Consider the following 18809-nt stretch of genomic DNA (forward strand, 5'->3'; position numbering starts at 1 on the left):
CACCTGCTTCTTCTCATTCTGGCTAGAAGAAATGCTCTACTTGTGGAGGTGCGCAGAACCCTAAGGATTGCAGGCGTACTATAGGGGCATGTTACAAGTGTGGCAATCTGGAGCACCATATTGCTGAGTGTCCACAGATGCAGTCTTCTGGAGCACAGAGATCATCCACTGTTCAAAATTCTAGACATGTAGCAGCACCTAAATCTCAGGGTTCTGTAGGTCAGCGTACAGGGAAGGAGATCGTCATTGAGCAACCATCATCCTCAACTCAGCAAAAGGTAGGAAGGCCGAAGACACAAGGACGTGTTTATGCATTGACTCAGGAGGATGCACATGCCTCAAATGCAGTGGTGTCAGGTATATTATCAGTTTATTCAGCATATGCCTGTGTTTTATTTGATTTTGGAGCTACGTATTCATTTATCTCGTCTGCTTTTATTCGGAAGCATATTTTTCCTGTTACTACTTTTGAGTATGATTTGTGTGTTGCCACCCCTTTGGGAGTTGATGTTGTTCTTAGTAGAGCCTGTGAGAACTGTCCCATTATTGTTGCCGGTCATGAGTTGCTAGTTCGCCTTCATGTTATGAGTATGACTGACTATGATGTTATTTTGGGAATGGATTTTTTGTCTAAATTCCATGCCATAGTTGATTGTTATGCAGAAAGGGTAGTGTTTAAAATCCCTAGTGAAGCAGAATTCACCTTTCATGGAAATGAGTCTTTGTCACCGCCTTGTGTGATTTCTGCTTTACAAGCTCGGAAATTAATCTTGGGTGGGTGCTCGGGATTTCTTGAAACATTGAGGGAAGTTAAATCAGAAGGGCCAGTGTTAAAGGATATTCAAGTGGTTAGAGAGTTTTCTTATGTTTTCCCTGAAGATCTTCCTGGCTTGCCACTCGACAGAGAAGTTGAATTTGCCATTGATTTGGTTCCGGGAACGAGCCACATATCTAAGACTCCTTAAAAGATGGCACCTGCAGATTTTAAGGAGTTAAAGAAGCAACTTGAGGAATTTCTTGAGAAGGGATTTATTCACCCCCAGTGTTTCTCCATGGGGTGCTCCAGTTTTGTTTGTGAAGAAAAAGGATGGCAGTTTGTGATTATGCATCGACTACAGAGAGTTGAACAAGGTGACAATAAAGAATCGCTATCCACTGCCTCGGATCGATGATCTTTTTTATCAGTTGCAAGGTTCTCAAGTGTTTTCAAAAATTGATCTCAGGTCAGGCTATCACCAACTGAAGATCAAGGCAGGGGATGTGTTGAAGTCTGCATTTCGGACTCATTATGGGCATTATGAGTTTCTTCTAATTCCTTTCGGGTTGATAAATACCCCGGCAGTTTTTATGGATCTGATGAATAGAACTTTTAAACCTTTCTTGGATAGGTTTGTAGTGGTGTTTATTGATGATATTCTGGTGTATTCGAAGAGTCGGGAAGAGCATGAAGAGCATTTAAGGATTGTGCTAGGCATCTTGAGTGAGAAGAAACTGTTTGCAAAATTCTCTAAGTGTGAGTTTTGGTTAGACAGGGTAGCTTTCCTTGGTCATGTGATAACTAAGGATGGGATTTCAGTTGATCCCAAGAAGATAAAGGCTGTTGTTGAGTGGAAGAGGCCTACTAGTGGGACAGAATTTCACAGTTTTCTGGGACTAGCCGGTTGTTACAGACAGTTTGTGGTAGGATTTTTAGTGTTGGCAGCACCATTGACCAAACTCACCAAAAAAGGAGCAAGTTTTCAGTGGTCATATCAGTGTAAACAAAGTTTCCAAGAGTTGAAACACCGATTGGTATCTGCACCTATTCTCACACTTCCATCTCCTAGTGAAGGGTTTACCATTTATAGCGATGCTTGTAAAACTGGCCTTGGGTGTGTATTGATGCAGAATGGTCATGTGGTGGCTTATGCTTCTAGATAGTTGAAGCCATTTGAGGTGAATTATCCTACTCATGATCTAAAGTTAGCTGCAGTGATTTTTGCTCTGAAGATATGGAGGCATTACTTGTATGGGGAGACTTGTGAGGTGTTTACAAATCATAAGAGCCTTAAATACATTTTCACGCAGAAGGAGCTAAATATGAGGCAGAGGATATGGTTGGAGTTATTGAAAGACTATGCTTTGACCATCAGTTATAATCCTGGAAAGGCAAATGTGTCAGCTGATGCCCTTAGTAGGAAATCTTTCAGTAGTGTTGCTACATTAATTACCTCCCAGAAGCCTATCTTCGAGGATTTAAGACGAATGGAGCTACAAGTGGTGTTAAAGGGTACTGGCGTGTATTTGGCAGGTTTAGTGGTGAGACCCACTCTATCTGAGAGGATTAAAGCAGCACAAGAAGTAGATGGTTATTTGCAGAAAATTCGGCAGAAAGTGGAAAAGGGCGTCCAAGTTCAGTTTAGAATTCATGAAGATGGCTCAGTAAGATTCGGGGATCGGATTTGTGTTCCAGATAATTTAGAATTGAAAAAGGAAATCATGGAGGAAGCTCATTATACCAGCTACTCAGTGTATCCCGGAAGCACCAAAAATGTACAAGGATGTGAAGAGTATCTTCTGGTGGAATAACATGAAGAGAGATGTCGCACAGTTCGTGGTACAGTGCTTGACCTGTCAGCAGGTCAAGGTGGAGCATCAGAGGCCTGCGAGATTTCTGCATCCTCTTCCCATTCCTGAGTGGAAGTGGGAGAATATTGCTATGGATTTTGTGTCTGGGTTTCCTCAAACCAGTAAAGGCTTCAACAGTGTGTGGGTGATGGTGGACAGGCTGACCAAGTCTGCTCACTTCTTGGCTATCAGGACTGGCATGACTTTAGAGAAGTTAGCTGAGTTGTACATTGATCAGGTGGTGAGACTTCATTGTGTTCCTGTTACTATTGTGTTTGATCGAGATACTCGGTTCGTGGCACATTTCTGGAGGAGTCTACATAAGGCCTTGGGAACCAAATTGGCGTTCAGCACAGCTTTTCATCCATAAACTGATGGGCAGTCTGAGAGAACAATTCAGATTCTGGAGGATATGCTTTAGGCTTGTATGCTTGATTTTGGGGTTTCTTGGGATCGACACTTGCCTTTATAGAGTTTTCTTATAATAACAGTTATCAGGCAAGTATTCATATGGCTCCTTATGAGGCACTGTATGGCAGGAGATGTAGGTCACCCATTTGTTGGGATGATGTGGAAGGACGTAAATTGTTAGGGCCAGAGATTGTGCAGTTGACAGTAGAGAAAGTTTGTCTAATCAGAGATCGTCTGTGAACAGCTTAGAGCAGAAAGAAAAGTTATGCAGATAATAGGAGAAGAAGCTTGGAGTTTCATGTGGGTGACCATGTGTTCTTAAGATTAGCCCCCACTAAAGGAGTTATTCATTTTGGTGTGAGAGGGAAGCTCAGCCCTCGGTTTATTGGTCTGTTTGAGATCTTAGAACGTATTGGTGAGGTGGCATATCGGCTTGCATTACCACCTTCACTATCTCGAGTTCATGATGTGTTCCATGTTTCTATGCTGAAGAAGTTCATTCCGAATCCTGACCATGTGATACAATTCTCTGACTTTGACCTTAACAATGATTTGACGTATGAGGAGCGACCTATAAAGATCGTGGATTTGAAGAAGCAAACTCTGAGAATGAGGGTCATTCCTTATGTCAAGGTTCAATGGATCAATCACACAGAGCATGAAGCTACTTGGGAATTAGAGTCAAAGATGCGAGAGAAATACTCATATCTGTTCTGACGGGAAGGTGAGAGTTTAGAGGAATAAACTCTTTTGAAGGGGGAAAGTTTGTGGACCACACTCTTATTAACTATTTTCGTGATTTTTGTTTTTTAAATTTAATTAGTTTCTTTTAAAATTTTATGTTATCCTTTCAATAACCATCTACCCACATTTTAGGCAACCTCCCACTTGCGCGATCTTTTAAATTTAAATAAAAGGATAACTTCACAGTCTTCTCCCTATCATTTCTATAGCGTTGTGGTGGAAGAATCGAGAGCTTCTCCGTGGTCACGATTGTCAAAAGAGGATCCAAGCGACTTCCAAATTCAAGGTTAGGCTATCACCTGATTTTTGTGCCTTGGGGTTGTCTTGTTGGATAGTGTGAGGGTGTTGTTTGGTGTTGCATGTTAGAGGTTCTCTGTATGTAGGTTCTTCCTGTTTTTATAAGTTCCTCTATCGGCTTTATAATTTTTAATGCTAGTGGTGTAGTGAATACATACAAGCATTACTTCTCCATGTTTTGGCTTGGTCGTGTTTCATTTTATTTTATTTTATTTTATTTCTTTCTTTATTATCGTTAATTGCAGGGAGGCTAAGTTGATGCCATTGTAAGTGGTTTAAGTTATATAGGGATGTTTCATTAGATATGTATGCCATATTGATTGTACGGATTTGTTGGCAGTGGAGACAATGATTTTTAAACAAGCCAAAGTTTTCTTTTTTATGGTGTTAGCAATCCCAACATTTCACTTTTGTTGGATGTGTGTGTTGTGTATATATATGTGTGCTGTATATATATATATATGGTTGTTGTTGTGTACATATATATGTATTACCCTTCAAGAGTTAAGTAGTAATGTTTTAGCAGTTTAATTATCTTCTTGTTGCACTGTGTTGTTTGGGTTAGGAGGTACAATATTTTAATCGAGGTCTTATTTTATCCAATAATATTTATTTCTTGATACTTTATAGGAATAGGTTCATATTAGTTCTGTATCTTTTCCCCTAACAGAGTGTCCAGTATGTTATGCTTGAAATCCAAGAATCCTAAATAACTTGTAAAGTTAGGGATTACTTGAACTGAACCCGATTTTATGTCTATAGGTTCTTTTGTGAGAGTTGAGTGGGGAGTCAATTTTGATTTTTTTAGAAATTTAGCGAATATCAAGTAAAAGTAGCCACATATAAATTATACTATGTATATAGATCTTTTGAAGGCTAATTTATTAAAATATTGCTTTTTTTTTAATTATTTCCTTAAATGCGCATTTCGTAATTATTTACGAAATGCGCATTTCTATATTATTATTATTTTTAAACAGCTGGTCCCACTCTAATTTTTTTAATATTTAAATTTAATTTTTTTAAAAAAGCAGGAGGGGCCCGTTATTTTTTAATATTAAGTTTTTTTATTTTTTAAAAAGCTGCGGGTCCCGATAGTTTTTAAATTAAAAAGCAATTTACATTCAAACCCTTATAATTTTCATTAATTTTTCTTATAATTTATTTTTTCTCACTTCTACTATGTTATTTTTACTTTCACTAATTATAACCGGCTGTTAACAATTTATATAAATAATTTTTCGAATGTCATAATTTACTTTCGTAATGAAGGTCATAATCGTCGAAATTGTTCGAATGTCGTTGGTCCAAGTAGTATGCCATAATGTTTATTGAATTATTTTATAATATATGTAATTGTTTTAGTTCATTCAAAATATCAAGTGAGTTTGGTTTAGTTATGGGAGTAATTTTTACATGTGAATTTTTTAAAAATATTTAAAATTTTATTATATTGAAAAAATATTAAAATTATTTATATAAATTATTAACAGCCGGTTATAATTAGTGAAAGTAAAAATAACATAGTAGAAGTGAGAAAAAATAAATTATAAGAAAAATTAATGAAAATTATAAGGGTTTGAATGTAAATTGTTTTTAATTTAAAAACTATCGGGACCCGCAGTTTTTAAAAAAATAAAAACTTAATATTAAAAAAATAACGGGCCCCTCTGTTTTTTTAAAAAATTAAATTTAAATATTAAAAAATTAGAGTGGGACCGGCTGTTTAAAAAATAATAATAAAAAAATATAAAATGCGCATTTCGGTAAATAATTACGGAAATGCGCATTTAAGAAAATAATTAAAAAAAAGTAATATTTTAATAAATTAGTCTCTTTTGAAATTAGCAAAATTTATGAAATTAAGTGTTTTATTTATTTATTTTGGATAATTAGATTTCTGTTTATGGTTTTAATTATACTTATTTAATTAATAGTATTTTCGGAATTATTTTTAATTTATTTAAAACTTCAGATTAATGATATTCTTTAAAATCTGAAATCTCTAAACGTGTACTCAAATCTTGAATATTTTAAGTTTTGAATTTTCAGATAATTCATTTTAAATCCTGATTATTTGACTTCTGAAATTTCACATAATGTATTTGATTTATGATTATTTAAAATTTTTTTGAATAAAGTTATTTTTAAATTAAAAGTTCTGGAAACTATTTAAATGTTAGTTTATTTAAATTCTGAATTTTTATATATTTTATTTAAATTTTGATTACCAGCAATCTTATAAATTCTGATTTTTTTTTTAACTTTGAATTTTCAGATATTCTATCAATTTCTGATTAATTGCATTCTGTGTCTTATTTGAAATTTTTATATAGTTAGTTTCCTGATTAATGATATTTTTGAACTATCGATTAAAGTTAAATAATTGATTATTTTGATATTATGAAAATGTAATCACACAATTGTTAAAAATGTTGCTTGGCGAATTACTTTGTATTTTGCTCAATCTTAATTCTGATAGCTTGTTGTTTTGTGAACAAAAAGTATTTTGACATAGAAACTAGTCCCCAATTAACTATGCAATAACCCTGTCAGTAGGGGTTAAACACTGACCGTGTCGACACGTATTTTGTTCTAAAAATTATAGTTTCCCCACCCTTGCCGTCGGTAAAGAATATCGACCTTTGATAATTTTGGCTCGGGGTCACCGAGGGTAAATATATGAATTCTGTGATTTTGTTTTACCAATAGTTGTTTTGAGGACCAATATGCTTAAATTTTTGACATCTATGTTTACGCGAAATATTTTTTTTTTTATTTTGCAATTTGATAAATTATGATTTTGTATAAGTGATCCCTATATTTTTAGTGGGTGTTTTTTGGGCTGTCAAGCTCATACATTTTGTTGATATTTTTTTTCAGATCAGGAATAGAGGTCAGTGACAGATAGCTTAGCAGGGATCGTTGGGCTATCGCCGTTTTATTTAGCTTGTAATAAGTCCTGATTGTTGTGGGCCTAGGTTTCATTTAATAAACTTGTATTGAATGTGTAAAACACTTAGTTTGTTCTTTTAGTGTTGAACTATGTTCTTGTTTCTAGTTTTTGCTTATATGTTAGGTTCTGTGAATTTTGAGAACAAGTTTTAAGCGCCCTGTACTGACTACTCGGGTCTTTGGTTGGTGTGTGGCGATTTTGTCGGCATAGACTTGGGCCTATGAGCCGGGTTCAGAGCGTGACATCTTTATTAAATTAATTAAAAAATAATTGAGCTTTATCGAACTAACTAGCTAAACCCAAGCTTTAGAATTTCTTAACAAGTCTACCCAAAATTAACAAACGAAGCTCAAAATAAGACTCGGTTAAAAAAAGTGGTGAGTCAAAATTTAAACATGATCAAGCTCGGTTCTACCCGGCTCTTTTACGGCCCTACATTTTTTTTGCATAATTTTTCAAGCTTGAGTTTATTTTAAAATAATGCAACTACAGTAAATTTTCATATGAATCCAACGACACCAATACCGTGCCACCGCACCGCACATTATTAAATGCATGAGAAACTAATTGAATGAATAAATACATGGTAAGTGAACAGTTATTCACAGTCCACAATTCCTTTATATAAATATAATAAAATATAATAACTACCCCATATAACAAGAAGAATCAAATTATTAATTAATTAATAATAGAGAATACAATAAATACTTGAGAGCCAGAAGACAATGTTGATCAAGTGAAGACTTGAAATAAATGGCACAGAGTCATGCCAAGGGGTGGGCTTAGGAAGTTGGCCGGATGGGTGGGTGGGTGTCTCAATGTTGCATTGGGAAGTGGGCATGGGCAAGACAACAGAACAAACAAGGTGCCATTGGAATTTAGTATGCAAGTAACACATGCACATGATGCATTTGTGCACTTGCTTCTTACTGTCTCTCTTGTGCTGTCCCCTTGTTGTATTTAACTTACATGCCCCTTCTATTACTGCTTATATTAATTTCGGGTTGTTTTTTTTAAAAAAAAAAAGACTTTTGATTAAGATTAGTATTCTATGGTAGGTCATGTTTATGTATAGTTAGTTAATTTTATATTATATTATATATATATATATGGAAATATTTATAATTCCAAATAAAATTAAAATTTTAAACAATATTAACCATAAATTTTATTTTGACATACCAGTTTTTTTAAAAGGGTGAGATAAAGAGAGGTAGAACTCTCCCGATATGTGTAACAACACGTAAAGTTGCAAATTTGAAACTGGCTTTTCAGTTTGAACCATGTTGCAAGCTCAATTTTGTCCTACACTGTCTAATTGAAAAATAGTCCATATGCAATATATATAGAGATAATTCCATCCTATGATATTCGTCTATTGGGATTATGGATCCCCACTATGTGTATCAAACTAATTTTTGAAATCATTTCGACCATTTAAATCCGCTGTGTGGGAGAGTACATTAGATTGTAATAAATTATTATTTAGTATTGAAACTACCTTAATAATAATAATAATAAAATACATGTACCCATGCGTCAATAATTGTGGAACATTAGGGTTATGTTTTTCACATGTTTCATTTATATTAGATGATAGTCCTTAAACCTACTTTTCCTTTTAAAATATATTTAACTATTTTTATAATATCATAACCTTTTTGTTTCCCATTCCACCAAACCGGACCCTCACTTGGTGCTTCCGATCAAACACCATAGGATAAAAGTCCTATAAATTTAATCAACCTTGATTTACAATAATAACATTTATTATCAATAAATTAAAAAAAAAAAAAATCAAGCATAACATTTATCCAATCACAACTTTTGACAGAGTTCCAGCTCCCCGATTACAGGAACCGTGCGGTTTGATACAATTTCAATAACTTATAATTTTATTTTAATAATTCAAATTTTCAAGAAAAATCAGAGCTATTCCAATATTAATTCCTATAAATTTACAAACTAGAAACCTTTCTAGAATTAACATTAATCTCTTGTCTAATAACATCACGAAGTTCTTGAGCATGATCTCTCAATCCTCTTCCTTGATAGGCCTTGATCATGGTACTATAAGTTATCTTATCAGGCTTGCATCCACTGCTCTTCATTATTTCCAACACCTCCTTCATCTCTGCAAGGCAACCTGCTCTCCCATATGCATCAACCAAGCAGTTAAAGAACACAATGTCCAAAGTAACGTCCGAATTTTCAATGTATCTTAGTACTCCTTTAATTTTATCGACATCTTCCACTCGTCCGTAAGCTCTAACAAGTGAGCACAAAGTGACACAATTCGGTTTTATCCGCTCGGACTTCATTAACCGAAAGATGTACTCCATTTGTCGAAGGTCGCCCGCTCTCCCGAATGCATCAATGACAACATTGTAGGTGACAAGAGTCCATGAGAAGTAGTATTTTTGCATGTACTCCATCACTGAGCTCATTTTCTCGTATTTCTGAGATTTGCCATAAGAGTCAAGGAGAATGTTGAAGGTTTTGATGTTGGGGTTGATACCGGCACTTTGGAACTTGTCATAGCACTTCTCCATCATTTCAATTTGCCCGCTGCCACCGAAGGCTCGGAGTGTTGCGTTCATCGTCCAAACATCAGGCTTGCAGCTGCCATCCAGGAGCATTTCCCTGAGTGTAGATTCCATGTCTTCAAACCTGGTAAAGACAATGCAGATATGATTCAGATGTAGAATAAAAAACTACGGTGAAAAAAAAAACCGATTTCATGAAAAGAGCACGCATAATGTACCTGCCTGCTTTACCATAAGCATCAACAAGAGTGTTGTATGTGACAGTGTTCGGCATGATTCCTTCGCTCTTCATATCAGAGAGTAACTCTTGGACTCTGTCAAATGCAAAGACTTGCAAGCATGACTTGATAAGAATGGAGTAGGTATAGATGTCGGGTTGGCAGCCATTAGTGTTTTTCATCTCATTGAGTAGGGAAAATGCTTCATCCAAGAGGCCACTCCTACTGTAGGCTGAAGCAAGTGCTGTGTATGATTCATGATTAACTATGCAGCCTTCGTCGATCATGGCTTGGAACAGGGCATGGGCTCGTTGAGGTTGTTTACACTTTCCAAGCATGACTATTAGTTTGATGTAAGTACCAGTATTAGGTTTGTACCAGAGTTGATCTCGGAGTAGCTCAAAGACCTGAATAACGCATCAAAAAACAGTATATCATCCCATACTGAATATGACATGGTCTTAATAGTTTGGTTAAGTATGATTTGTTTGAAATGTTGAAAGAACAAGTTACTGGAATTTAGTTTCAAGATATCCATGTAAAGATTGAAACAAAAATAACGTTTGGGATCTAATTGGTTACAATGATAGCATGATGATAAGAAGATTGGGAACTGTGCTTTTGGAGTATAGGATTTTCATAGGACAGATTACACAGAAATAACTCAAAATAGCTGCAAAGTTTGCATTCTACATTCCACAAAAAATAGTCGATCAAGAAAACAAAGAAGCAACACAGAGTAAGGTAGAGTTTGGCTTCCATTAAATTCAACAAATGCTCTCAATTAGATTGAATTTATTTTTAAGTGTAAATATCATTAACATAAATTTTCTGCATGAAATTTTTAGAAATAAGGTTAAGTTAGTCGTTTGACTTAAGGGCTAAGCCAATCTCAAGCAGCTCTAGACCAAATCGACTGAAGGCATGCTGAGCTTGAGTTACAGATAAAGGATCACGAACCAAGCATTACAATCCTAATAATATTTTTAGGTTTTCAAAGTAACAGACATATGCAATAGCAAATATTAAGCGGCAATAAAAGACATCCGCACCATTGACTTAGAACAGACAGAAGGGATGGATTAAAAATTTTAAATAGTTAACATGTAATTTTCAAATTTAAGAAAAAAGTCACAAACAGATGATGAATAAAAAGATGATAAATAAAGTGAGAAATAGAAAGAGTAAAAGACAAGGAATTTAAGTGAGAAAATTAAGCATAAAGATGAAAGGTGAAGAATGACCAATTTATTATTAAACGGTATTTATGGCTTGGCAAAAAAACTCAATATTTAAGTTTTCTAAAGCTATAAAGGTCTATGCATATGGCATGCATATCTATTGTTTATTAACATGAATAATTAATGATAAGAGAGCAAAAACAAAGATCACCTATATATGGAGGGTGATATTCTAAGTTCATATCTGAGTTGTAAGTAACCCTTTTACCACAAAATGAGCTCCCATTGATCACCACTTCTCCTATTCTCTTTTTTTTTTACATACTATAATATTGTCCACCATACATTCTGAATGTTTTCATGAATAAGCCTCAATGTAAGATGTCAAATTTGAATTGTAATGCAAATAACTAGTTTCATGCAGTATAAGATTGACATGCGACCAAATCAGCATGAACTCTGATACAATTGGAAACCAGAATGATTCCAGAATATTGAGACTAGAGCTAGTAAGCGACTTAATCCAAATACTTCCAACCTACTTTTGTTGGATAAATATAGGGAACAAGTAAAAGAGCATAATCATAATCTTGCATGTCACCTTTATTAATAAGAGTTTAATTTCTTAGGCCAATAATTGACTGCTCTTACTTTAGATAATAGAAAATCAAAATAGTCTCAACATTCAGATGTTAATAGAAATTATGTCATAGCGCCCAGTTAACTTCTAAAAATCTTGCCTGTGCACTACTGTTCAAAGACAGCATGATTCAATTCTTGTTCTGCTTGTACAAAAGACATACTTTGTCTCTCAGACTTCCGCACTAAGAACTACTGCCCTGGATGTTACTTGGTTTCATAAGAGTTACCTAATTGTTCAACCTCACAAATAAGAATTTGATCCCCAAAAGATAAGTTAGTTCCTTGATGGTTATCCAGCAACAAAATAAGGTTTTTGATTTTCATTACAAGCGAGGATTGAGGAAAGAATGGCAAAAGTTTATAGAGACAACCATCAAACACAAGATAGGTATTACTATCAAGAACGTTGTAAAGCACAAAGAAAACATTGAACATGATGACATTACCTTGAGAGCAGATTCCCAGCGGAGGGCAGTGATTCGCTCATGCAAAGCCTCAAGAATAGTATGTGGAAGTAGCTTCCTGGAGTTGGTGCCACCACGCTTCTTCTCAATGACAGCCTTGGCAGCTTCCTTCCTAAGTATAATAGAGATGGCCTTCTTAGAAGCTACCTTGCGGTTCACCTCCTCCTTTCTCTCCCTTGCCTCCCTCTCTTTCAACTTTTCTCTATCAACAGTGCTCTTGCTTCTCTCTAGCTGAGACTGGCTTACTGCTACTACCACCAATCTGGAGCTTGATTTTCTCTTCTTCTTGCTGGATTTTCTAGTAATAAAGCAATCTTGAGGAGAAACTGGCATAGTTCTTGTTGGGAAGCAACTGGCAATGGGTAATGATGAAGGCACAGATATCATCATTCTTCTCTTTCTTCACCCACTTTGAGATATGGACTCTTTCAGAATGTTCTGCCCAAACACAGTTTATGTCTTGATGCGACTATAGAAAAAAAAACAATATCTTTTAAAAAATTAGATTGCATAGATTATTTTTGTCCTAATAGTTATAAAGATAATCATGTGATCATCATGCCAGTAAACCAGCATCTGAAATATAGGAATCAATACTCTTTGGATTATTGTTATGCTTTCCACTAAAGCAGCACCCTCCCCATTGATTAGTAACTCAATACCTTGAATTCCTTTCTTTTATGAAATACTTGATTCTTCAATTCTGCTAAAACAATCTCAATATCTGACGCCACATAACAATTTTCTAAATTTACAAAAATTATGTACCCAAAATTTACAAATTTGTAATTTACGCCCATTCTTTTGTAACTAGGAAAATTTGAATTTACAGATTTACAAACAAAACTAAAAAGAAAGGCACTCTTGCAATTTGCAACTACACAGGTAAATAGTAACTCCAGAGTTGGATTTTGTAACTGATCAAGTTATAGGATCTACTTGTAAAATAATCCACTTCTGTATAGCTGCAATTTCAAATGTGAGTTATGCAACTTCAGGCTAAATTTCTGAAACTTCCCAGGCTAAAGAAATATCCTTTGAATTTACAGAAATTACACACAAAGTTACAACCTTGTGGTCTTGTATGTAAATTATATGGCTTTGTCAGTCATATTTTGTAACATATTAGATTTTGGGGCAGTATTATACATTGCGCACCATCTAACTTGTCATGTGAACATGTCTTGGGGCTTTTCTCATTTGGTTTATTTTAAAATAGCTGTTTCATTTGTAATAATGCATTGGAATCCTGTGCCATGTAACTATTGCATTCAAGATTAACTTGCATCGAGAACTTCCATTGGTGGACGTCATCTGACAACTGAATTACAGCCTTTATGTGCAACTGAGTAGATGGCAATTCTTTTAGATTTGATAACTCGTTCATGAGGGCAAGTTCATATCGTCAAACAACTCACAAAGGAGTTTTGTGAAGCCAGGATTTCAATGCACTTCTTTTCTTTATAAAAAAAAAAAAGTGTCAACAATTTTCAAAATTTACGACATAATCAAAATTTTAAGGATGTGAGGGAACTTAATGCAGAAATCAGGGCAGCAATTGGAGGTGTGAATGAAACATAAACCCCAAATATAGTTTATGATGGCAAAGATCAACTTCAAACAATAAAACAAGTATAGATTGTATAGGAAAAAAAACAGATCACTCATTTCTCATGAAAACAAGAATAATAAATAAATAAATAATGTGAAAATCACAATTGTGATTGCAATGTAGTTTACACAAGAACGATCAACTACTAGCAATAATAAAAATTTAGATTTTGGAGTCAGAAAAGATTACTCATTTCTAATGAAGGCAATTCCATTCTACCTCTCTGAGGCCAAGTTGAAAATTCAAATGTATTCAATAAAACAATCCACTGGTAGTTCAATATCAGCAAATAATAACAAGAAATAGATACAAATTAGAAATGTTCAGCCAATATGAGCTCATACCATGTATATGGAAGCAAAACATAAGAAAAAAGAGAATGCGGATAAAAAAAACAAGTGATCTGAGCTTGATGATCACAATTTCAACGCAAATTACGCATTTAAACAGAGAAACCATGGACCAAGAAAAGGGAAAGCATGATAAACGAAAATAATAGGAAATTCAGAAGAAAACATAGAAGAATTCAGAAGAAACATGAAGAAAACCAGAAGATTAAAGCATAAAAACCTGAGCTTGAGATGAAGAAGATGCCACTGCTTCCCAGAGAACCCTCTCTCTCTCTCTCTCTCTCTCTCTCTCTCTCTCTGCTGTTAGCTCCGGAGGAGAAGGGTAGGGCTGGTTTTCTCCTGAAATTTGCATCAAGACCCCTGTACAAGTTAGAAATTACATGTATTGTCCCATAAAAATCATGGATAATTGCAAGGACACCCCTAAAAAAAATGGAATTGTGAACTTTGTGCATGCATATTTTATGGGGTCCATTTTCTTTTTTAAAAAAAATGGAAAATAACACTATTTCGTTAAAAAAAATGGAAAAATAACACTATTTGGACATAATTAGGGAGTAGTTTCTTTTTACCACTAAACAGGTTAAACATGGGCTTTATTATTGATGGTGGTCAATACAAATGATAGAAGGTTGGATTGCTTAAATCAATAGTTTTGAGTTTGAAATTCTTATGTATAAAAACAAAAATTTATCTAACGGAAGAGATTTATCTCTTTATAGGTTTTTTAGTACCTTATCGGAATTGGTTTAAAACTTATGACTCATAAAAAACTAGTGGGTCAATGAACATATAAAATATCGACTTTTAGTATTTATCTCAACTGATTTAAAGTCTATAGCTCTTAGAAAGTTGATCGGTGAAGACCACAAATAAAAAAAGTTTTTTTATAAGACCTATTTTCAAACAAAATTTTACAAGTATAGGGACTAGTTACAGACTCAATATTTTAACTTTTTAGGTGTTCAAGTGCAAAATACCTTTTCTTTTCTCTTTTTAATCTCATTTTTTTGCTTTTACACATTCAACAAATCAAAATTATTGAAGATTTTGAAGATGAAGAACGTTTTTAATCTTGAAAATTTAGATTTCATGAAATTAAATCTAATTTGGATTTTAGAGACTATGCGATAATACGATAATTATGTTCAATTTTAAGCTATATGAAATTCTATTATAACTTTTAAAATTATTAAAAAAAACATACAAAGAAAAATCTGATACATCATTTTTACTTGTTAGAAATAAAAATAACATAATCATGAATAAAATGATTTTTAATATATATTAAAATTGTAAACGTTTGTATTATTCATAAGTTCCAATAAAAATATCAATTTTTTGAGGAAAAAAATGAGAATAGCAATTGACACTCATTTCATGGATATCTGGTATAAAATAAGATAATTAATTACATACGTATTTTTAAAAAATTTATAAAATTAGATAATTATTAAAATAGCCTTCTTCTTCAGATATTTTCTAAACTAACATTGTAATTCTCTGATTCATCTGTCATCTTCATCTATCCTTCACTATATAATAACTTGTGAGTTTAGATTTTTTATTAGAGAAAATTACTTATTAGTTCGTGAAACTTTTTATTTATTTTAATAAGTCTTTCTCATAAAATATTATCCTCTGCAGTCCCTCTTTTTTATAATCAGTTCCATTTCACCCTCCAGTTATCTTTGGAAGTTCGAATTATATTCAACAGAACACAAATTTGAATAGATTCGTCAAATAGGAAGCGGATAAACAAAAAAACTAAAGAGCAAAACTAAAAACTGAAGGTGATATAAGAATAACAAATCTCAAATATCAAAACCAAAGAGCAAAACTAAAAATTGGACGTAATGTAAAAATAGTAAAACCGAAGTTATATTACCATTGTACTTAAAAATAATTTTTAAAAAAAAGAGGGACTTCTAAGGGATTTGAAAAAATTAAAGGTCTTTTTGCCCTAATGGTAAAATTATTCGATCTTTTCCGCAATTCCTCTTTTTATTATTATTAATAATTATTAATATTTTTTATATTTTTTTTGCTTTTAAAATTCTTTCTTTCATCAAAAAAAATTGCAAAAAATTATGTAGCACAAATTCCTCTTTTAATTCCTATCCAACATCACCTTTTAAGCTCAAATAAAAATTTTAGACTTTCAACATAAACTTTTAGAATTAGTTTGAATACACAATAGGACAAAATCAAGTATTTTTCACTTCCTATTAAAAGCCTAAATTATTATCATCGTTGTTATTATTTTGAGCATTAATTTAATTAGATCATTACTTATTTAGTTAGAAATTAGAATAAGATGAGCTTATTTGTTCAAAATTAAATACATGTAAAAATATTTATATAAATAAAAGTTTAACTTGTTTATGTATTGTGTTGTTCTACAATAAAAATATTCAATGCAAATATAATTATATTTCTCAATTACATTCAGTCAGTTTTTTCACTTTAGGTTATGATAATCATAACTTAAAACTCTTGATCAAAATTATAAATATTAAAATAAATTTAATATTAATTTATCTCAATCTCAAGAAATCTCATAAAGATCTATAGTACAATTAAGTTGTAATATATGAATTTAATAGGGTATAGAAAAAAAATTATTGAAAAATAAATATCTAGTGCAAAAGGCGGAAATATAATATTTAGAAGTAAAAATAACATTATGAGAAAAGAGTTTCAACAGCAAAGGCTAGTCCATCACATTAGTTAATACAGAGACATATTGTTAGCCTAACAAATATTTCGAGGAGAAGACTATTTTACTAATAATTTACTTTAATAATATTAATTATACTAATTTGTAATTAATGACACATTATTCCCTGTGTTTCTAATTTATTTCAGGTCTCATTTCTCAGCAACATGTTAAGGTATCAATATCTATATTTATATGCCTTAATCTATTTTATAATTATTATTATATATATATATATATTAAAAAAATAGATAAACCACACGAATTAGAATAGAAGAAATGAATTGTAATTAGACAAAAACGGACAAAGACATAAAAAAAAAATATAAATAAAAATAACAAAATATAGATAACAATCCATTAGATGTGGAGAATACTATATAAAAAAAGAGTAATGCTAAATCCGCCGAAAATATTTGAGCAAACAATTGCACGAATGACATGGCCCTCACTTTCTCTCTCCTATTCAGCTTTATTTTTTAGAAAATAAAAATAAAACACTAAAGTTAGGGCTCTTCTCCCATCCCATCTGCTTCCCTCCTCTGCTCCTCTAAATCCGAGAACTCTGCCTCTTCTACTCCACCGGAGTCGCCTACAGCGCAGTTGATCATCATGGCATTCTCTGGCTAAGACTATTCTCTCATCTTCTCCCCTGTCGCAGAGAATTCTGCATGTTCTCCTCTACTCCTTCGACGTCACCTGCAGCCGATCATCGTCACATTCTTCAGCCACCGGTGTCGACTGCAGCCGATCGTCATCGCATTTCCATTTGCCTTCATCGCACATTCCACCAGCCTAATCTTGTTCATATTCACCTCATCACCGATGGAATCATTTTCGCGAAGAGCTCGCTCTCCTTTCCTCCTTTACCCGTCGGGGTCGATTGCAACCTTTCGTTGGAGCATTCTCCAACCGCCATCATCACATTCTCTACCTCATCACCGGCACCTCCCACACACGTAAAGGGAGAATGGGAGAAGAGCCCTAGCTTTTAGGGTTTTCTTTATCATTTATTTGTTTTATTTTTTATTTTTAAAATAAAGCTGACTAGGAATTGACTGGAGGAGCACGTCGCATCCACATCGTTCGTGCAGATGTTTCGTGAAGTCTCTTCGATGGATATAGTATTACATCAAGAGCTTTGCAACCCCTATATACATTACATTAATTTAATAAATAAATAAATGTTGTTGGGCCTGTATGGATTTTGTATATGAATGCACTGGGGGATATGGGTCGGGGAGACACAAGTCATCACAAGTTTCAAGATTAATTTTTAAAGCATTGCAACATTTTCTTTTTCTAAGTTTTAATATTTGAAATTATTTAAAATTTGTATATAATTTGGAGGTGTTTGATAGGGAATATAAGGTCTTGTTTGGATTACCTTTCAGTAGAAGCAAAAGTTAAAAGAAAAAAAAAACAGAAACACTGTTTTTTTTTTTCAGAAACTGGTCATGTGATGTTTTTGAAAAAAAATATTTTTCAGAAACGGGTTTGGGGTTATACAATTACTTAACTGCTCTTATAAAATAAATAAATAACCTGGTTTTTAAGGTTTCTCTCCAAGTGTTTTGCATCTACATCTAGTCTTTTTTGCCTCCAAGATCTAAAAGCCTCCTCTCCCATTTACTTCTGCCCCAGCCCTTGTGTGAAATGCATAATAATTAAAATATTATTATAATTCAATGAATACCCATTTTAGTAATTTACTATTGAAAAAGCCCTTCTACAAATGCACATCCTAACAACTTCATAAATATAAAAGTATTTCTGCATTAACACGTTTAAATACAAAATACAAGAACCTTTAACTTTCTCTAAAAAAGCACTTTTTATTTAGAAGTTCTTCCACTAAACTGAAAAAAAAAACATTTTTTTTAAAAAACCAATCCAAATAAGACCCAAATAAATATATTTTGGAAAGAATTTATTAAAAATTTAATCCATACTCGTTTATATTCATACTATATGAGTATTTCTTCAAATTTAATAAACTATATATATGTGCCTTTAGTAAATTTGAAAAAAAAAAATAAAAACAAATAGTCATAAAATA

General features: G+C 33.1%; 2 protein-coding genes across 3 annotated transcripts; one reads left to right on the top strand and one right to left on the bottom strand.

The window, feature by feature from the left end:
• Positions 1-3117: 3117 nt before the first annotated feature.
• Positions 3118-3735, top strand: LOC120270278. The gene is made up of 2 exons (XM_039277295.1): positions 3118-3250; positions 3347-3735. The coding sequence occupies exons 1-2, from the start codon at positions 3118-3120 to the stop codon at positions 3733-3735; spliced, it is 522 nt and encodes a 173-aa protein (XP_039133229.1).
• A 5066-nt stretch (positions 3736-8801) lies between these two features.
• LOC120270409 (pentatricopeptide repeat-containing protein At5g48730, chloroplastic) lies at positions 8802-14359 on the bottom strand. Of its 2 annotated transcripts, none has more exons than XM_039277407.1 (4): positions 14252-14359; positions 12052-12507; positions 9783-10189; positions 8802-9688 (listed from the first exon to the last, which is right to left on the bottom strand). In XM_039277407.1, the coding sequence occupies exons 2-4, from the start codon at positions 12457-12459 to the stop codon at positions 8977-8979; spliced, it is 1527 nt and encodes a 508-aa protein (XP_039133341.1). In that variant the 5' UTR covers positions 12460-12507; positions 14252-14359; the 3' UTR covers positions 8802-8976. The 2 variants fall into 2 exon arrangements, with proteins under 2 accessions (XP_039133341.1, XP_039133340.1); XM_039277406.1 differs by having other exon boundaries at positions 12052-12538; positions 14252-14340.
• Between the last annotated feature and the right edge of the window lie 4450 nt (positions 14360-18809).

The sequence above is a fragment of the Dioscorea cayenensis genome, chromosome 10 (genome assembly GCF_009730915.1).
Source record: "Dioscorea cayenensis subsp. rotundata cultivar TDr96_F1 chromosome 10, TDr96_F1_v2_PseudoChromosome.rev07_lg8_w22 25.fasta, whole genome shotgun sequence".
Lineage (NCBI taxonomy): Eukaryota > Viridiplantae > Streptophyta > Magnoliopsida > Dioscoreales > Dioscoreaceae > Dioscorea > Dioscorea cayenensis.